Source organism: Lynx canadensis, chromosome B2 (genome assembly GCF_007474595.2).
Source record: "Lynx canadensis isolate LIC74 chromosome B2, mLynCan4.pri.v2, whole genome shotgun sequence".
Classification (NCBI taxonomy): domain Eukaryota; kingdom Metazoa; phylum Chordata; class Mammalia; order Carnivora; family Felidae; genus Lynx; species Lynx canadensis.
In genome coordinates this window covers 86,135-100,477 of record NC_044307.1, presented here as the reverse complement: position 1 = coordinate 100,477, position 14,343 = coordinate 86,135, and the positions used below count along the sequence as shown (strand labels likewise).

General features: G+C 54.4%; 1 protein-coding gene across 1 annotated transcript in view; it reads left to right on the top strand.

Annotated features, from left to right (window-relative positions):
- Nucleotides 1-8,671: 8,671 nt before the first annotated feature.
- MOG (myelin oligodendrocyte glycoprotein) overlaps nucleotides 8,672-14,343 on the top strand; it is an 8,668-nt gene continuing 2,996 nt past the window's right edge. Inside the window, exons 1-3 of the mRNA XM_030314660.1 lie at nucleotides 8,672-8,910; nucleotides 9,958-10,305; nucleotides 14,107-14,220. Of these exons, the coding sequence (XP_030170520.1) occupies nucleotides 8,829-8,910; nucleotides 9,958-10,305; nucleotides 14,107-14,220 (544 nt within the window). The 5' untranslated portion in view covers nucleotides 8,672-8,828. The remainder of the gene's footprint in view (nucleotides 8,911-9,957; nucleotides 10,306-14,106; nucleotides 14,221-14,343) is intronic.

Sequence of the window (14,343 nt, the reverse complement as noted above, 5' to 3'; positions counted from 1 at the left end):
GACTTCAGCCAGGTCACGATCTCGCGGTCCGTGAGTTTGAGCCCCGCGTCAGGCTCTGGGCTGATGGCTCTGGGCTGATGGCTCGGAGCCTGGAGCCTGTTTCCGATTCTGTGTCTCCCTCTCTCTCTGCCCCTCCCCCATTCATGCTCTGTCTCTCTCTGTCCCAAAATAAATAAAAAACGTTGAAAAAAAATTTTAAAGCTGGAATCCACAAAGACGGAAAAATAAATCCATGCTTTCATTTTATTATGTAAAAAGCAAAACAGGGACACCTGGGTGGCTCAGTCGGTTAAGCGTCCGACTTCGGCTCAGGTCATGATCTCACGGTCTGTGAGTTCAAGCCCTGCGTCGGGCCCTGTGCTGACTGCTCAGAGCCTGGAGCCTGTTTCGGATTCTGTGTCTCCCTCTCTCTCTAACCGTCCCCCATTCATGCTCTGTCTCTGTCTCAAAAATCAGTAAACGTTAAAAAAAATTTAAAAAGCAAAACAGATACATATATTCTTTTTTAAGTTTTTTAATGTTTATTTTTGAGACAGAGAGACATAGTGCGAGTGGAGAGGGTCAGAGAGAGAGGGAGACACAGAATCTGAAGCCAGCTCCAGGCTCCGAGCTGTCGGCACAGAGCCAGACATGGGGCTTAAACTAGCGAACCATGAGATCGTGACCTGAGCTGAAGTCGGTCGCTTAACCGACTGAGCCACCCAGGCACCCCCAGCTACAGCTACTCTTATGGCCACTAACTAAAATATCAAGTCTCCTTAGTGGTGGAGCAAAGGTGGAGTTATTCAGATGCTTAAGCACATGGTGCTGACTAGTAGAGGAAGTTACAATTTAAAATATGGTTAATAACAAAAATGAAATGAATTCTGCATAAATTTAGCTTTGTTGCTAGAAACCTCTCCAAACAGCTTTCAGGTCGGGACAAATAATGAAAAGGTATAGAAACCAACACAAAAACTATACAAATGGTAGAGAAAAGTTGGAGGACCGGTAGGGCATGGTTCCCAGTAGAGCACCTGAATGTCCCCACGCAGCAGTGTCTGGAAAAGGACACTGGTCCGTAGTCTGCGGCCCAGGCCTCCAGGTCTGGCCGGCCTTGGGCTCCTCACGACTCCTGTGGCCTCAGGCTCATCATCTCAATACAGGTATTTGATCCACTTATGTCGTGTGTTACTGTGAGGGACAAATACTATCATGGAAAATGTTCTGAGGTTAAAAACTCCACATGAACGTAAATTAGTATTTCCTGCATTGATTGGCATCCGATATCCGAGTCACACACGATCAGGTCCTTAAACTGAGTTCACCCATGGAGCACTGTCTCAGTAAGTATAAACCGTGCGCAGCTTTGGCGAATGCCTGGGTGCTCCCAGCTCCAGCTCCTCCCCGCGGGCTTCTGGCCGAGTCCCCCGCCAGAGCAGTAATTCCGCGCGACCACCAGATGGCGCTCGTTACCAGACGAGCCTGAGGTCCCTTCAGAAATTGAGCATTTTCCCTAAGGAGCTTTTGTTCAGGTTTGCTCATTTTGTTTGTTTGTTTGTTTGTTTGTTTAGGTTTCTCCATTTTGTAACTGAAAAAACAATCATTATTATAAAGACCATGTGGTGACTGTGAAAATATACCAAACAGTGTAAGAGACAACAAGGAAATCCCCCGTCTCTGGGAAGGCTCGTAAGCGGTGTCCTTCCCTGGTTTGAATGCAATAGTGTGTAGCCCCACTGGCTGCTTGAAATCACCCCAAAAGTACAACCAGACCAACACAAAGCCACTGTGCCCACGTCTACCCACCCCAGACACGCACACATCCACATCCAGCTCCGTGCTCACCAAGTTTAAGTCCATAACCCCTTCATCGCTTGCTGGCTTCTTGCTGAGAGGCCTCATCCTTCCAGAGGGAATAGCATTACCAGACTGGCTGAGCCGGCTGGACTTCAGGGTGTTAGCAGGTCAGGAACTGAATCAACAGTTTCAACAAGCATAGGAAACATTTTGCAGGCAAATATATTAACATATAGTTTGCACACACACACACACAACGTTTTTTCTGGGATAAAACTGTAACGACGTTTGCCTCCTTTATCCAGCGACTTAGCAATACCAACTACTCCCCGTGCGGCCAAGAACCAACAGCAAAGGGGAGACAAAACCCTGGTTGGTCATAAGGTTCATTCAACAAAAGGACACAGTTTAATTCAATTTGATTTGGCTCAAGTTTTTATTCTTTTAAATGTTTAGTTATTTATTTTGAGAAAGAAAGAGCACGAGCTAGGAGGGGTAGAGGGAGAGGGAGCAGACTTCGCACTGTCAGAGCAGAGCCCTATGTGGGGCTCGAGCTCACGAACCGTGACGCCATGACACGAGCCGAAATCAAGAGTTGGATGCTTAACTGACTGAGCCACCCAGGTGCCCCTTAGCTCAAGTTTTTAAAGTCCGGACCCCAGTTTTCTCATTCGGCACTCAGAGGGTCCCTGAGCACCCCAGCCTGGGCACTGTGGGTGCAGAAGCACCAGTGACCTCTGGCACGTACACAATGTCACTGGTGGGGAAAACCAGTGTGTCCCCTTCCGGGAGCAGGAGGGAAGATGGAGCTGAAGCAGCACTCATTTCCTGGACCTGAGGGTCTTGGAAGCTGTGCAAATGGCCAGTGAGCAGGGAGCAGGGAGGGGAGGAGACCCTGGTTCAGTGACCTACGGTGTGCCTGGCCCCTGAAAGGCAGCAAATCCATTTCCTCCCCCTCACGATTGCTCCCTTTAGGCCCGCAGACACCTGAAGCCCCTCATCCGCACACAAAGCCTTTAATCCAGAATTCAAGATCCAAAGTCAACAACAGTAACATCTGAGTTAACACGCTGGTATGATCTAGATGAAGTACAAGGGTAAATATTGAGCTGGTGGGGCCACAGTGCGGGAAGTGTGCCCACAGCCTGAGAGGGAGGAGAACACAGGGGCTGGGGGCCCAGGCTGGCGTCCCCTTTGTCATTCATTCTTTCAACACGATCCCTCTACTGCGAAGCCTGCACTTGCACCTGGAAGGGAGCAGGGCAAATAAGAGAAACCCTGCCCTCCCGGCCCAACTTCCCGGGCACAGGCCCTGCACAGCGGTGCTGTTGTGGTCCTAACGGCGCCAGACACAGGCCAAGCACCTCAGGGCCCTGTGTCATTTACTCCTCACAGCAGGCCATGAGGTGGGCGGGATAATCCCCAGTCCCGGATAAAGACACTGAGGCTGGACTTTGCACCTGACCGCTCAGATGCGAGCTTCCGCCCATCTTCCTCCAGGTGAAGACGCTGGAAGGGGACCCCCTGGGCCAGAGCCCCACCCCCCACCCCCGAATGCCGACTGCCCTTCCATCCAGGTTCCTCTGCTGGGAAAGCCTGTGATGGCCAGGCAGCGAGGTGACGGGCAGAACGACAGGTGCCCCGTTCCAGACGCCCAGCAGCGCGTTTGCCCAGCGTCGGGGAGGCACGTGGGGACCAGCGGGCCCTGGGCATCTGGGTGCGGCCGGGCCGGTGCACTACCTGCCGGCCCGACCGCAACGGGGAGACCAGCGCGCCGCTGCACCTGCGCCGGGCCCCGCCTCCTCTGCCCCGCCCCCAGAGACCCGGCAACCAATTGTTGGCGGCGGCTTCGTGACGTCCCTGTTGCCCTGCAAACCGGGGGGCGCGTCCGGGCCTTCCCCTGCGGATCCTGCAGGGATGCGGGAGAAAAGGGAGGGGCCGGGGGAGCTGAAAGAAGCCAAGGCGGGGGGGGGGGGGGGGGGGCGCCGAGATCGGTACAAACGGTGCGTGTATTCTTGCAGGACCACAGGTTACCTGGGTTTGGCCGTCCGGCGGCGGGAAGGACGGGAGCTGGCCCCAGCGCCCTGGGGCAGAGAAGATTCCTCGTGGTCCCGAGCCGCACTCCGCCTTCGAGGCCTTGCACCGGCTGTGCTGCCCCGCGAGGACGCACGACACGGCTCCGTGCCGCCTGCACGGGCCGCGCACGACCGTTTGGTCAAACCCGAGCTGCATGCGTGCCCGCCGCACCCAAGTGCCTCCCCCGGTTGGTAACGAGCTGGACGCCTTTCTGCACGAAAGAGGGGAATATCGCTGCGTTCCAGAGTGGTAGCGGGGAAGACACAGACGTGGAGAAACGACGTGGATGGTTACAACGTAACCCCCCGGCAGAAGACTGCTGTCCGCGTCTTCCTCCGCCTTTTCAGCAGTCAGGTGAACACACCTGGCCGCACCACAGCGCGCGTGCGCACAGGCTCCCGGCGCGCGCTCCCCGATGAGCTGCGCCGGGGCCAGTGCTTTCCTGCCCCCAGCCTGCCTGTGACACACCTGGTTTCATGGGCCCAAGTGAGACCTGGGTCTGTCAGTCACCGAGTCTCCGGGGACTGTGCAGACCAACTTCAACACAAATACCATGGAAGCTGGGCCACAAGGGTGGAAAAGAAAATGTCAAATTCCTCTTGGTATTTACAGCACTAGAGGGTCGCAGAAGGAAGGTCGCCGCAGGGTGAACACAGCGCCGTTCACAGGGAGGTGCACGTAACTCCCAGCGCTCCTGGGTGGACGTGGTCATGCCCCCACTGACAACGGAGAAGCTGAGACACAGTGGGTACCCTGGGACAACAGACACATTGCGTGCAATTTCCCAGTGTTTATTAAAATGGCAAACGCACAGGCTCCACTCTGAGGAAGGCACTGAAGTCCGTGGGCACATGGCCGGGACGCTCACACCACCCCGTGCTTAGCAGGGACCCCTCCGGCTCCTCGTGCTCTGTGTCATCACCTTGAAGTTCCTAACGGTCTTATCTCTCCATCTGTGTTTTGTAAGTGAAGTCCGAGGAGACTGCGCTGGGGGCCCGGAGCCCAGGCTCCAGGTTGTTCTTGCCCTTCAGTTGTCCCCGCATCCGCAGGACAGCCTCCCAGGCCCCCAGGAGACACCCTCTGTGCCGCGCTTTCCCAGGAGGGGCCGGGCAAAGAGGAAAGGAAGGGTCAGGCAGGCACACCCGTCAGGGCAAGTCTGAGGTGGGGCCTCAGGACGTGTGAAGGGCTGCCCTCAGCCCCTAAGTATCTGTTCCCTGAAAGAATGTGACGTTAAATAACAAAAACAGAAACATGCCACCAAGACACATCGGGGTGAACCCACACAACAAAGGGAATCCTTCCCTGGTGTTTGGACAAGGTGCCTCAGAGTTCCACTTTGTATGGGGACCCTCACATTACGTCGCTGGCCCTGGCAGACCAATATCCAAATTATACGTCAGAGCACAATGAAAACGGAGTCGCGATACTCACTGACTTGTGCTCCCTGGTGACATATGACCAGAATATAGCCTCAGGGTGATTGGAACGTGACACACATGAAAGCAAGAGCCTTGTCTGTCTTGCTGAAACTTGTGTTATGAGACCCTAATATGAAGCGTGACACAGAGGGTTTTTCCTATGAAATATTTGTTCGTTTATATTAGCTGAATACATAGACACTTCAAAAGCGGAAATAACCTGAATGTTCTGGGAAAGGTAAGTTTGATACATCCATGCAATTGAATACTGTGTAGCTGTAGGGCATGAGTTTGTTCTTCAGGCACTTGTATGGAAAGATCTCTGAGATAAATTGTTACCATTCATGGAGCACCTGGCTGCCTAGTTGGTAGAGCATGGGGCTCTTGATCTTGGGGTAGTGAGTTCAAGCCCCATGTTGGGCATGTGGCGAAGGGGAACAAGGTGGTTCTGGATGGCTGGGGGCGGGGGGAGGTTTTCAAGGTATGTTATTTTGTACCTTTGGATTTTGACACAAACGCTTGTGAATAACCAAATAAGCAAGAATTAATACTTGGAAGACCCGAGAGAGCTCGGGTATTCATTAATGTGGGATTACACGTTGCTCAGCAAACACAAGACGCAGAGCAGTGCCTCTAGGGTCCTTCGTGTAGGATACATGTTTACATACTTTGCACGTGGTCCGGAGGGCTTTACAGCGCACGGCGTTCCTAGACATCCACGTAGCGAGTGCTGCGTGTTTCGCCTGCAGACAGCAGCTTGCCTGACACACACAGATGCTGTGTTTAGGGTGTGTTTCTGCACACGTGACCCTGGACCTGGCCTGTTAGCAAACATGGGGAGAGGTGTAGACTGAATGGAAGTACTGCAGAGAGATGCATACAAAAACAACCCGAGGATGCCTGTGAGGTCACATAATGTGTGCTGCGCAAACTCAGGGAAGGTGACAGTTAAGTGCTGAGAGGAATGCCCGGCTCTGACCAACACAGGGCGGCTTCACCTCACGGGCCTGATGCCCCCACACCCACACTTCTGCAAATGGCGATACTACTGGCCTCCTTTCCGCCGGTGGCCCCTCCCCTTGTTGAGGTCACCTCTGCCCCAAGACCCCATCGTCCACGGGATAGCTGCCCAGCTCCAGGACCTCAGGTAGTCGAGGGCTCGCAGGTGAGTGAGGTGACGTGACTGGCTTTGGGATAGAACACCCGGCTCGACGCCAGCCCGAGGTGCGTGACCCTGAGCGCCTCACTTAACTTGAGTGCTTCCATTTCCTCATCTGTGAAGACGAGTGATAATAATCTAACATTGTGTTACTGTTGTAAGGGTCGGATGCATTAACACATAGAAACCACTTAGGGCACCACCACGTGGAGGCATTCGGTAAGGGTCTTGTGGTGTTTGCTGTTAGTTCTCCAAAGTGGCTTCGATGGCCTGGCTTCTCTGCTCTCCAGAACCTGCAGCCCACCTGATCTCCCACCCAGCTTTGACAGCGGGTGATTTCAGGCACCCCATGACCCCAAGCTCCGCCCTGGGAATGAGCTTGGGCTCAGCTCTCCCTCCCGGATGTGCAGGAGGAAGAGCATTGTTGCAGGATACTTTGGTTTCAGAAAGGGAGAACCCCACTGAGGAGGCAGTGGGGCAAGCACAGAGGCTCCTCTTCCCATCTGACTCACCCCTGCAACCCTGGACTCTCACGCCCCCCCCCCCCCAGCCCCAGAGCAGCCCAATCCAGCCGCCTTGCAGTGGGAAGGGACCCAGCCTCCCCCACCCCCTACCAGTCTGTTCTCCCAGCTCCTGGGGCTCACCTCCCACAAAACCAGAAAGCGGTGCTGCCCAATATAACTTTTTTTTAAATTTTTTTAACGTTTATTTATTTTTGAGACAGAGAGAGACAAAGCATGAACAAGGGAGGGGCAGAGAGAGAGGGAGACACAGAATCGGAAGCAGGCTCCAGGCTCTGAGCCGTCAGCCCAGAGCCCGACGCGGGGCTCGAACTCACGGGCCGCGGGATCGTGACCTGAGCTGAAGTCGGACGCCCAACTGACTGAGCCACCCAGGCGCCCCCAATATAACTTTTTGTGATGATGGAAATAGTCCCTATTTGTGCTGTCCGATGTGTTAGCCACTAGCTGCATGTTTGAAACAAAGCTAGTGAATCAGGGAATTGAATTTTAAATTTTATTTCATTTTAATTCGAATGACCACTTGTGGCTAGTGATTACTGTATTGGACAACGTGGCTTTGAACTGTCCCTCCTGACCTTGTTTTCTTATTGGTGAGCCAGCCTTGCTTCAAGATTGGCAAATATGTTTTTCAAATTTGGTGACTGATGTGGAAATGTTGGGGTGAGGAGTGAACAGTCCAGAAAGAAAAAAAGAAGATGGTTTCATGAAAGCACGAGGACAGGACCCGTGGGCGGTTGGGGGGTTGTGAGGAGTGACAGGTTACATACCCTCAGGTTGGGAGGGGGTCAGGGACAGCGTAAGTCTGTAAGGAATTTGGGAGCAAGGTTCCCAGGGCCTTGAGGGGCTAGCTGCTGTTAGGTCACTGACTACAGTGGAGCGAAACCTGGGTCCTGAGACCCTCCCGCTGTGTATCAGCGGCCATAAGCCTGGAGGATGATTGCAGGCATGTACCTTGGGGGGGGGGGGGGGGGTAAAGGAGGTTCGCAGAGGGATTTTATACGGCAAAGTGGATGTTGGCTGATGTCCAGCTAAGGTTGCCTTTTGCCTCCCGCAAAGTAGGAACCTGGGGGCCGCTGAGCTTCCAGAGGAAGGTGGCTGTTCCAAGTACTTGCCGATGGGCTGCAATTGTAAGGAAGTTTAATTTTTTTCCTCTTGTTTTTGTTCTCCAATCGGTGATGATACTAGTTTCACCCTTCAGTGAGCAGCTGCTTCTGAGGGTAAGGAGAAAGGTGTATTTCCATTCAACGTCTCCCCTGTCCCCAGTGGCACAGAGGCCATCAGAGCATGATGCCAAGCCTGGGGGACGGGTCCTGGGCGGCTACGCTGACTGCCGGCCACCGACCTCCGCGAACTTCCTTCTTCCACGTCGGCCTCTCTGAGCTCAGGCCACCTTCATGGCGCTCGTTCATGACCTTCTAAAACATATTCTCTGGGAATGGGTCGGGCACACACCTGAGAGTGAGGCAGGAGCTTGGGTTTGTGTCGGAGAGAGGAGCTGAGAGGGCAGGGAGAGAGGCCTGGCCATGACCTCATGAGGCAGCAGAAATGTCCTTCCTTTTCCAAAAGCCAATGATGACCCTCTGCCCCTGCTGGCCAGGAAGGGGAGGCTTGCAGGAGCCTCACCGGCCTGCGGACAAGCCTTTGTGGCGGGAGGGGCGGGCAGAGGCCCAGTACCAGGCAGCCTCTGCTCCGCGGCTCGGAGGGGGTGGGGAAGGCTGACCCTGGCGTCCCCTGGTCAGTAGCCCTTTTGTGTAAGTGCCTGGCAGGGGCGACTCCGGGGCTGCTCCGGGCCGCCCGGGTCCTCCCCTCGGGCTCTGTCAGAGGAAGGGGACACCTCTCTGCAGGGGCTCTCTGTCCCCAGTCACAGTGCAGATGGCAAGCGCATGGAGCTCCCCTCCACCCAGCCTTCCCTCCCTCCTCCTCCTCCTCCTCCAGCTGTCCTTCAGCTATGCAGGTAAGAGTTCTCTTTATTTCTGGGGAGGCCCAGGGAGACCAACAGCAGAACATCTGCTTTCCCGGGGCTCACCTCCTTCAGTCATCCTCACGTTGTCCAGCGCGGCCGTGCTGACCCGGCCCCCTCCCTGGAAAGCCTCGCTGGCCGGCTGCAGCTTCAGAAGAGACCCCAGAGCCCACAGCACGGCCTTCACTCGGGCCTTCCTTGACCTCTTTCTGACCCAACTTTCCAGCTGGGGTCTCTTGCCAACCGAATGGGCAGACACTGGTAACAGCTCCTGGATTGCTGCCCAGGCACGACGAGGTATATCACACAGTAGTTCCCGTCCCCTGAGAAATCTTTGCCAGTGTCCAGAGGCATGCTGTTGTGCTCGAGAACCCTCCTGCACACATTTGAGCGCTGGCCGGGGTTTACAGCGGAGCCTGGCTGTCCTGTGCTGGCAGAAATAGAGAGACAGAAGACGGACGCGTGACCTCAGGGAGCCGCCAACAGGGAGGCCCGGTCCTGCTCTCCCTGGCCAAGTCCTTGCGTGTGTCGTGGAGGAAGCAGCAGCTGGGAGGCTGGCTGACACCTTCCAAGGGGAGAGGTTTGGGAGCGTGGGCTGAGGCACAGACCGGAGGGAGGCCGTGGAACCAGCTCTGGGCACAGGGTGTGGACAAGGACGCAGGACCGAGAGGCAGTGGGGGGGGGGGGGGGGCAAACCCTCCAGGGGAGAGTGGGGACAGCTTGGTTTGGTTCAAACAGGGGGCTCCCCACCCCCCTCCCGAGAGGGAAACCGCCAGGTGCTGGGCCACTGCCCGCGACGGGACCCACAGGCCAGGCTGGAGAGTCCACGATGCCCATGCCGGCAAGAGGGTGACCACACGCCAGAACGTCCCTCCCGCCCGGGGCCCCTCTGGCTCCTCTGTAGGCCGCGGCTCCCTGCTTCCAGGATCCCACGTAAAAGCCGGCGTCTCCCCTCAGTGCTGCAGAGGGGCCCCCCGAGACTGGCCCGTGCATCACGGTTCCCTCTGACACCCACTCTCTTCTCTTGGGTGTCTTGGACAGGACAGTTCAGGGTCATAGGACCCGGCCACCCCATCCGGGCTCTGGTGGGGGATGAAGCAGAGCTGCCGTGCCGCATGCACCCGGGGAAGAACGCCACGGGCATGGAGGTGGGGTGGTACCGGCCCCCCTTCTCCAGGGTGGTCCATCTCTACCGCAACGGCCGGGATCAGGACGCGGAGCAGGCCCCCGAGTACCGGGGGCGGACGGAGCTGCTGAAGGACAACATGGGCGAGGGCAAGGTGACCCTCAGGATCCGGAAGGTCAGGTTCTCAGATGAAGGAGGCTTCACCTGCTTCTTCCGGGACCATTCCTACCAGGAGGAGGCCGCGATGGAGCTCAAAGTGGAGGGTGAGTGGTGTCCCAACCGCCGGGGCGGGGACTCCAGTCCTCCTCGCAGCTGACATGAGATCCCCCAACCAAGCACCTCAGTCCCGGGAGAGGCATCACGTGCCTGGGAGGCTCGGTCGGATACGCGTCAGACTCTTGACTTGGGCTCAGGTCACGATCTCACGGTTTGTGAGTTCAAGCCCCAAGTCGGGCTCTCCGCTGACAGCACGGAGCCTGCTTGGGACTCTGTCTCTTTCTGTTCCTCCCCCTCTCACTCTATCTCTGTGTCTCTCAAAATAATAACTGAATAAACCTAAAAGAAAGGAAAAGAAAATACTGTTTCAGGACCACGCTGCTGGCTTTGAGGCCATTACGTACTGCTGAATGATACAAGCAAGCTACGAAATGTAGGAAACAAACGCAGGACCTCACGGTTTGAGTGTAGATGTAGATACAGATGTTTTGCAGTAAGATATGAGAGAAAACCCATAAGAAAGTTCAGGGAATGTGGTTCACTTTGGGGGATGAGGGGAGAGGAGGGAGAACACAGTGAGATCCAAGCAAAGGGGAGACCATAATTTTCCACGTGATCATATTTACGCACCCGTATAAAAGAGCTTCTAGTATGTGGGTATGTAGAGAGAAAATTTAAGAAGTTTTTTTAAGTTTATTTATTTATTTTGAGAGAGACAGAGACAGCACAAGCTGGCGAGGGGCAGAGAGAGAGAGAGAGAGAGAGAGAGAGAGAGAGAATCCCAAGCAGGATCCATGCTGTCAGCACAGAGCCCAACCTGGGGTTTCATCCCGCAAACTGTGAGTTCACGACCTGAGCCAAAATCATGAGTTGGATGCTTAACCAACCAAACCACTCAGGCACCCCTAAAGAAAAGTTTTTTAAAGGCCCTTTTGAAAACTTTTTTTAATGTTTATTTTTGAGAGGGACAGAGACAGAGTGTGAGCAGGGGAGGGGCAGAGAGAGAGGGAGACACAGAGTCTGAAGCAGGCTCCAGGCTCCCAGCTGTCAGCACAGAGCCCGACGCAGAGCTTGAACTCACAAACCATGAGATCATGACCTGAGCCGAAGTCAGACGTTTAACCAACTGAGCCACCCAGGCGCCCCTAAAGAAAAGTTTTTTAGATAAAGAAAACCCAAAATAAAAAACCTGAGAAATAGAGGCAGCAAAATCCAAAATAATTCATTTCTGATTATTTCGTGCCACCAAATGGGACTGTGAATAATCTGGAAGTTGGTCCGAGTGTTTGGAATGTTTTCCTGCATTTGTTATAAACAAAGGTGTCATTCCTAACGAGTCAAAATGACCAAACCCCAGTATAATGAATCCCTCAGTGGATGTGTTTGTGGTGTTTCCTCAGACAAGAAACATCACTGAAAACCCCATGCTTGGCAAACGTGGTCCAGGTGGATAAGCAAACGAAGTGAGTGCGACTCCAGGAAGTGACAGGCGTGCCTTGAGCGCGACCCCTCAGAGCCTCCTCTCCCCTGTTTGTATGACGGGTGACTCGGCATTTGTTCTCTGGCATTATCACAGGCTGGTGAAGACGTGGACAGGGTGAGGCAGAGAGAGAGGGGGCTTTCCTGTTGAAGAACAAAAATGTTTCAAGGGCCCGCGCTTCAGGCCCTTCCCCTCCTCCCCACCGGCTCTTCAGACAATCGTTTACTTTTGTGTGCTGTGCCGGGACCAGGAGGTGGCATTGTATGCACGATAACAAAGCACTGTTTCTGGAGAAGAGGCAGGGATGTGAAGATGGCTTTGTGAGCCACAGATTGTTGTGCACACAGCTGGTCTACTGGGGGGTTGTACCTGCAGGGAAGGGGAGTCTGCTGCCTTCCATCCTTCCCCCTCCTGTCTGCCTCCCCCACAGGAAAGGAAGGATGAAAACAAGAGAGAGAATGGGGGTGAGAAAGGAAAGGAGGAAGGGAGGGAGGGAGAAAGAAACAAAGACAGAAGAAAAGAAAGAGAGAGAGAGATGGGGGGTGAGAAAGGAAGGAAGGGAGGGAGGGAGGAAGAAAGAAGAGAAAGGGAAAAAAGAGAAAGAAGAAAGAAGAGAAAGAAAGGGAAGGAAGAGAAAGAAAGAGAAAAAGACAGACGGACAGAAAGAAAGAAAAAAAAAAGAAAAGAAAGAAAGAAAGAAGAGAAAGAAAGGGAAGGAAGAGAAAGAGAGAAAGACAGACAGAAAAGAAAGAAAGAAAGAAAGAAAGAAAGAAAGAAAGAAAGAAAAGAAAAGAAAAGAAGGGAAAGGAGAGAAACCAAAACCGCCTCGGGGGAGAAAGTTTTCCTTTGATCCTCTCATTCCAGCCCCCTCTCCCAGCCCAGAGTCCGCAGGCCTCAGAGTCTAAAAAAAGACTGATTTACAAGTAAATGCGGGCCGCCTGCCTCGCCTGGGGAGCCAGGAATCTGAGAACCTAGGACTGAAAGGAAACCCCCTCCTTCTCCAGCCTTTTATCTCTCTTTCCAGCTTTATTTTTTTCTTGTCATTTTTGGTGGTTTTACTACTTGTCTCTGACGCTGTCTTTGAACTCTCCAGTGTTGAAAGTCGGGGGCACACGAAGCAGACAAATACTGCAGTGACCGCACCACCTTTCGGCAAGAATCGGCCGGCTTCACACGACCCCACTCAGCCCCCTCCCCAGGCGGATCCTGGGCGGTTCCTAGGCGGCATTCTCCTCCCGTGGCTAAAGGCTTGGGAATGTAGGAGAATGGAGTAGGGGAGCAGCACGTGACGTGACTCGGGTCATGAGCCCCATGTGCAGGTGGAGTTCACCTGGGGAAAACTATCACTCGAATGAGAGATAAATCAACACTCGTATCATATCTTCTAAAATTAACAAAAATTCCTTAACATCATCAATACCCACTCTGTGTTCGGATTCCCCCGACTGCCTCACAAACATATCTTCATGTTGCTTAGTTTGAGTCCGACCCCAACGGACCCACCGCTCGCCTGTGTCCTGTGGGGTCTCCCACACCGTTCATCACGTGGTCTGCCTGCACTTTTCTTGTGAACCAGGGAAGTTCACTCCGATTCCGGTTTAATTTTTCAGGCATTCATAGAGTCCTTACTGCTTCACTTCAGAAAGGCTGGTATCACTCCCTTTCTTGTCTGTGGTTCTAACCCTGTGGGAAGGGACAGAGGTGGGCAAAGCACGAGCTGCTAACTAAACCAGTGCAGGTGGCTGCTGGTGAGAACTTTGAGAGAGGGACTGGCACTTCCTTCTGGTCAGCGTAGCAATTCGCGCAGCCTAACCTGCAGCTCCAAGGGTTTTCTTCCTAAGAAGCCTCCTGGACCAGCTGCCTGCAGTGACTTAGCCCCCACCTTTGACAGCGGGGTCTTTATCTGGCCCCCCAGAGGGGGTAGCAAGAAGAAAAGGGCTGGACCCCAGCGGGGCATGCTGAGATCAGCCCGGCCCAAAGGGTCCCAGGGAACAAGATCCCAGGAAGGAAATGGTGGGTGGGAGCCAGAGGCCGGCCCTCCTACGGTCCTACCACATCCCTACTCATAAACCCTGTGGGTGCTACTTTCTCAAACCCTCCACAAGACGGGTTCTTAACCTTTCTCTATGTCACCCCCGCGGCCTCGAGGCCCAGCCCCGAGTCTTAGCTGGTTCTCAGAACTCTGCGACTGGCCTAGGGAATAGCCCTGCCAATAACCAGCCCTTCCTGGAAGCAAACCTGCCTTTCCTTTGAGGCCAAGCTCAGCTCTTCCATCTTCTTTGACCCCGGGAGACGCTTGTTCCTGGCCCGCTGGACGCACGCAGGCGCTGTGCTGGTGTTGGGCGTGCAGCCTGGTTCTGCCTTTCAGATCCCTTCTACTGGATCAACCCCGGGGTGCTGGTCCTGATGGCTGTCCTCCCCGTGCTCCTCCTGCAGATCTCGCTGGGCCTCGTCTACCTCTGCCTGCAGCACAGACTGAGAGGTACAGGCTGCACGGTGGGCTGTTGGGACCCTTCCCTGAACCCAGCTGGCCTCTAGAGCTTGGTTGGCTGATGTGTGGTTTTGAGTGAGTTCTGGGTTCAAAACTCCACGATGACAAGTTTTA